The 6,441-nt window shown below is 43.8% G+C and overlaps 1 protein-coding gene across 2 annotated transcripts in view; it reads left to right on the top strand.

The window, feature by feature from the left end:
• Npl (N-acetylneuraminate pyruvate lyase) overlaps positions 1-1,920 on the top strand; it is a 45,149-nt gene extending 43,229 nt beyond the window's left edge. For both annotated transcript variants that reach the window (XM_028775759.1, XM_028775760.1), the window contains exon 12: positions 1,479-1,920. In XM_028775759.1, coding sequence (XP_028631592.1) covers positions 1,479-1,663 — 185 coding nt within the window. In that variant the 3' untranslated portion in view covers positions 1,664-1,920. The remainder of the gene's footprint in view (positions 1-1,478) is intronic.
• The last annotated feature ends 4,521 nt before the right edge of the window (positions 1,921-6,441 follow it).

The raw sequence follows: 6,441 nt of genomic DNA, 5'->3' as shown, positions 1-6,441 counted from the left end.
GTTAGTTAGTTAGTTAGTTAGTTAGTTAGTTAGTTAGTTAGTTAGTTTTTTCATGACAGGGTTTCTCTGTGTAGCCCTAGCTGTCCTGGAACTCACTCTGTAGACCAGGCTGGCCTCGAACTCAGAGATCCACCTGCCTCTGCCTCCCAAGTGCTGGGATTAAAGGCGTGCACCTCTATCATTTATTTTAAATTTGTTCTTATTCTCATGTGTAAGAGTGTTTTGCTGCATGTATGTCTATGTACCACGCATGTGTCTTGTACCTAAGCAGGTTAGAAGTGGGCAGGTGTTGGATCCCATCAAATCAGGGTTACACATAGTTGTGAGCTGCCAAGTGGGTGAGGGGACTTGAACCTAGGGGCTCTGGAAGAGCAGCCAATGCTCTTAACTACTGAGCCAACTCTTCACCCACACACATCCCTTAACTCTTGATCCTCATGGTCCACCTAGGTGATGGGATTATTGGTGTGTTCCATTCCGAATGGCTCCTTCTTGCTCTGAAGGTTGACTTTGTGGGGTTTCTGTTTGTTTATTTGTTTGTTTCATTTTATTTGTTGAGTTTATATGTGAACTTACAGGTGTGCCATAGCCCACACGTGGATGTCAGAGGCCAACTTAAGGGAATCGGTCCTCTCCGCCCACAATGTGGGTCCTGGGGACTGACCTCAAGTGCCTTGGCAGCTGCCTTTACGCACTGAGCTATTGCAGGCTTTGATCTTGGCTCTTTGTATCGTTTTATTTTGCTTGTTTATTTATTCATTCACGGTAAGGCAGAGATTTGAACTCAGGGACTCTTACATACTAAATAAGCACTCTACCACAGCTGTTATTTCACTTTTAGTTGTGTGTTGGGGTCAGGGGTGGGGATGGTGGATGTATGGGTATTTGTATATGAGTACAATACCCACAGAAGAGGGTACTGAATCCCTAAAGCTGGAATTACATTGGTGCTGGGAACCAAACTGGGGTCTTCTTCTTTTTTTTTTTCCTCTTTTTTTTTTTTTCTTGGTTTTTTGAGACAGGGTTTCTCTGTGTAGCCCCGGCTGTCCTGGAACTCACTCTGTAGACCAGGCTGGCCTCGAACTCAGAAATCCACCTGCCTCTGCCTCCCAAGTGCTTCGATTAAAGGTGTGTGCCACCAAACTGGGGGTCTTCTTAAAGAACAGGGGATGCTTTTAAATGCTGGGCTATCTCTTAAAAAAAAAAAACCTGAAAGGAGGGATTCCTACTCTTCTCTGGATGTGTGGGATAGGGTCCCCTGTAAGGACAGACTCACTTTAAACTCTGGTTCCCCTCTCAGGTGCTGGGATACAGGTGTGTACACCAGGCTCAGCTCAGGCAACCTAACTACAAGTGTTCTTACCTTTGAGGTTTACCATGTCTTCTGTAGTAGTTCCTTGCATATAACCTCTTCTTTGGGATGTTTGTGGGAAACTGGGCAGTACCAGACATGTCTCATTCTTTTTTTCCCCATCTAGGTTTTGGAGTGTCGCAGACCAAAGCCATCATGACCCTGGTCTCTGGGATTCCGATGGGCCCACCCCGGCTTCCCCTGCAGAAAGCCTCCCAGGAGTTTACTGCTAATGCCGAGGCCAAGCTGAAGAGCCTGAACTTCCTTTCTTTCCCTAGTTTGAAGGATGGGAACTTGGAAGCCTGTAGCTAGTGCCTGATAAATCTGGGTGTGTAAGCTTAGACTTACCCATCTTCAATAGTACCTTCCTTTCTCAGGGACTTTTTAGGTGAATTTGAACTAAGCTTTCTTTTAGCAAATAGAATCCCACACCAATCAAGAAATATCAATTATGAATCTAAACTTTTTTGTTATAAAGGACTCACAAGCCCTAAGTCATTCATTTTGTAAAATTATTGTAGAAAAATCTCTACTTATACAGCTGCAATAAAACGAAGTAAAAATTGTAATTAATAATTACAATTATTAATTAATTAAATTAATTAATATAATTCATATTACTATATTAAATGCTATATTAGTTATATTATTGCTGAATAAATTTCATCTGCCTTTTGGGAGCACTTATTATCTTAATCTTATTTCAAAATTTTATAATTTGAGTAGTGTCTTAGTTAAGGTTTTATTGCTGTGAAGAGACACTGTGACCACAGCATCTCTTACAAAGAAAAGCATTTAGTTGGGATTGGCTTACAGTTCAGAGATTTAGCCCATTATTGTCATGGCAGGAAGCATGGTGACACCCAGGCAGACAGAACTGGAGAAAGAGCTGAGATTACTACATCTGGATCTGCAGGCTGCAGGAAGAGACAGTGAGTCACTAGGCCTGGCTTGAGCTCCTGAAACCTGCTTGTGGGTCAGGCTGTGCACTCTCAGTTGTTACTGCTTTTACCCGGCCATCAGGGACGCTTGACTCTCTAAAACCATAAGCCCAAGTAAACATTTTTCATGTAGAAGTTGCTCAGGTCATGGTATTTTGTCACAGCAAAGTAAAGTAATTAAGACAATATTGGAGTAGCGTCTTTCTAGATCCTCTAAAAATAGGACCCTGCCAGCCTGAGAGGGATCTCTTGATGCTGAGTCAGATGTCTTCCTTTTAGGAACTTCCCTCTTTGCACACTGGAGCCTCTTCTGGCCACACTAAGCCTGGCAGTCTGTAGGCTGAGTGTGTTTTGCTCACTCTCTAGAGACTCCCCAGTTTATACATCCTGGGATGGCTAATGTCTAGCCAGGGCTGTGTGTCTTCTGGAAACCAAGCACAGCCCTGAGATCTGTACAGGAGGAGCAGCCTCTGCCTGCAAACCCGGCTCAGCATTAACCCTGCTGGAGTGGGGAGGTTAGGGAAGTCAGACATTCAAGAGTTCTTATTCCAACTTCAGTGATCTTTGCCCTGTCAAGGATTGGAGTCTCAGCTGGCTCATCTCAGGCTCTTAACTACAAAGTTGCTCTGCATCACTGGCTCAGCTGCTGGTCACAAAAAGTGGACCCTACCACCATAGGTAGCCTTCATTACCAAGCTGTCCCCTGAGCTACATCTGTCCACATCTGGTCTTTCTGTTCTACCTCCTGCAGCTGTCTTCCACGGCGAGTCTGGCAAGTTTGACCAGAGGCTGTAGCTTTTGTGAATGTACCTTGAATCAGGCCCTAGGGTTGCTCAATTCTAGTTCTTTCTCAAGATTGAGTCTTGCCATGGCCCTCTGAATCCTGGTTTTTGACAAAATGAACTTCTCTCCTACAGCAGAGGCAAAGAAGTCACTATCTCACCAAAGTCCCAATTAGACTTAATTAAAAAAAAAAAAAAACTTATACTGCTAAAAATAGGACTCAACAGGGTATTTTGCCTTAATTTTTTTTTTTTTTTTTTTTTTTTTTTTTGGTTTTTCGAGACAGGGTTTCTCTGTGTAGTCCTGGCTGTCCTGGAACTCACTCAGTAGACCAGGCTGGCCTCGAACTCAGAAATCCGCCTGCCTCTGCCTCCCAAGTACTGGGATTAAAGGCATGTGCCACCACCACCCGGCTTGTTTTAATTTTTAAAATTCCATTTATTTGTTTGTTTATTTGTTTAGTGTATGTGGAAATTGGAGAACAGCTTGGAGTAGTTGGTTCTCTCTCCTACCATATAGATTCTGGGAATCCAACTCGTGTTGTCGGGCTTTGTGACAAGTACTTTAAACCACTGGTTATTTCACCTTCCTGTCTTGTTACTTTTCAATGGCTGTGATAAGACATCATGGCCAAGGCAACTTATCAAAGTAAGATTTTAATTCAGGGCTCATGGGTCCAGAGGGTTAGAATCCATGAACGTCAAGGCAGGGAGCAAAACATGGCAGCAGGTAGGCAGACAAATATGGCACAGGAACTGAGAGCTTACATCTGTTCCAGAAATGTGAGACTGAGAAAGAACTAGGAATGGCTTGGGCTTTTGAAACTTCAAAGCTCACCCCCAGTGACACACTTCTTCCAGTACGGCCATTTCTAATACTTCTGTCTTAGGGTTTTTTTTCTATTGCTGTGAAGAGACACCATAACCACAATAACTCTTATGGAAAAGATTTAACTGGGACTGGCTTATAGTTTCCGGGGTTTAGTCCATTATCATCATGGTGGGAAGCATGGCGGTGTGCAGGCAGATATGGTGCTGGAGAAGAAGCTGAGAGTTCTACAGTTTCTACAGCCAGCAGGAAACTATACCACACACAGTTCCTCCAACAAGGCCACACCGCCTTATAGTGCCACTCCCTATAGGTCATGTATTTGAAGACATGAGTCTATGGGGGCCAAACCTATTCAAACCACCACAGCATCCCAAACAATTGCACCAACTGAGACCAAGTATCTAATGTTTATTCAAATTCTTTGCTTATGGGGCCATTCTCATTGATACCACCACAGGCCCTCTGCCTTACCTTTGAGTGAAGTTTTGCCTTTCCGTCTTCCAGCTAGGACCTAGTGCTTACATTGCATGCTGTTTGCTTCTTTTGCTGTATTTCTTCTCTCTGTCCCTGCACATGTCAGCTGGCCTCGCATTTTCTGATGATCTTTCAATCTTTCTCTCAGGAACAGTGTGCCTCTGCCTCCTGAGTGGTGGGAGTAAAGGTACGTGCCACTGTGTCCAATCTTTTAATTAAAAAAAATTCTATTTTACCTTATTTTATGTATATTGGTGTTTTACCTGAATGCACGTCTACATACTACTTGCTTGCCTGGTGTCTGTAGAAGCCAGAAGAGGGTATCAGATCCCCTGGAGTTGGAGTTATAGATAGTTGTGAGTTGCCATGTGGATGCTGAGAATTAAACTGGGATCCTCTGGAAGACAGCTGTAGAGAGAATCTCTTGTATACTGTATGGGTACATCACCTGTCAATTAAAAACCCATGGCCTATAAGAGAGGTAGAATAGAAAGTGGGGCATCAGTAGACAGAAAGGATTCTGGGATAGAGCCAAGGACCAGAGGATTTGCCCTGGGACATGAAGGGACATGGATACATGAAAGCTGAGAAGTAATCTGGCACATAGCAAGCTTAGGTTAGGATAAATGTGATGTTACGTTAGAGCTAGTTGGAGAAAGAGCCAAAGCTTGTGGCCAAGGTGTTCGTAAATATAATAAAGCCTCAGAGTTGTTATTTCTGGGAACAATAGTGCAGCTTACAATAAACACCCAACAACAGTCAGCCAGTGCTCTTCACTGGCTGGGCCATTCCTCAGCCCCTACTTTGTTCTCGTTCTCTCTCTCTCTTTCTCTCTTTCTCTCTCTCTCTCTCTCTCTCTCTCTCTCTTCCTTTCTTTCCTTCTTCCTTTTTTAAAAATGTATTATATTATATGTATGAGTGTTTTTCTCACATGTGCCTGGTGCCATGGGGTCAGAAAAAGGTGATGGATCACCTGGGACAGACAGCTGTGACCCACCATGTGGGTGCCAGGAATTGAACAACCGTCTTCTACAAGAGCAACAAGTGCTCTTAACTGCTGAGCCAGTTCCTCATTCCTTCCAGTTTGGTTTTGCTGTGGTAAAACACCAAGACCAAGAGCAACTCGGGGAAGAAAGGGCTTATTTGGCTTACAGGTTACAGCCCAGCATCAGGGAAACAAAGGCAGGAAGCAATGAAAAGACCAGGCTTACTCATTTGCTCCCAGGGCTTGCTCACTTTGCCTCTTACATACCCCAGGACAACTTGCTGAGGCATGGCACCACCCACAGTGGGCTGTGCTTTTCCATAGTAGCTATCAATCAAGAAAGTCCCCCACAGGGTCACCTACAGGACAATCCAATTTTCTCAATTGAGGTTTCCCCTTTTTAGATGACTCTAGCTTGTGTTATATTGACAAAAAAGAAAAAAGAAAAAGAAAAAAAAAAGAAAGTTATGTGTGGTGGTACAATAAAGAAACTGAGTACATGAAACTTCCATTATTGGGGAAGGTTTTTTTATTGTTACTAGAGGAAGAACACTTCCAGAGGCATTTGGAAAAATCTGGAGCAGAAGACTTGTCTAGGGAAGCAGGGAAGCAGGAGGGAGTAATGAGATCGTGAGACAGCAAGAAAGAGAGAGTGCAAGTTATAAGAAGGGTATACAGCTGGGGGAGGGTAGAAGACTAGGGGAGGGGCTTTGAAATGTGTGACAATGGCTGGAGAGATGGCTCAGTGGTTAAGAGCACTGACTGCTCTTCCAGAGGTCGTGAGTTCAATTCCCAGCAACCATGTGGTGGCTCATGACCATCTATAATGGGTAATGGGATCTGATGCCCTGACAGTTGTGTACTCATAGACATACAATAAATAAATCAATCTTTAAAGAGAGGGAGGGAGGGAGGGAGGGAGGGAGGGAGGGAGGGAGGAAGGGAGGGAGGGAGAGAGAGAGAGAGAGAAAGAAAGGAAGGAAGGAAGGAAGGAAGGAAGGAAGGAAGGAAGGAAGGAAGAAAGAAAGAAAGAAAGGAAGGAAGAAAGAAAGAAAGAAAGAAAGAAAGAAAGAAAG

This window comes from Grammomys surdaster, unplaced genomic scaffold, assembly GCF_004785775.1.
Source record: "Grammomys surdaster isolate TR1022 unplaced genomic scaffold, NIH_TR_1.0 259, whole genome shotgun sequence".
In the NCBI taxonomy this organism is placed as follows: domain Eukaryota; kingdom Metazoa; phylum Chordata; class Mammalia; order Rodentia; family Muridae; genus Grammomys; species Grammomys surdaster.
This window is presented reverse-complemented; position numbering and strand designations above follow the sequence as displayed.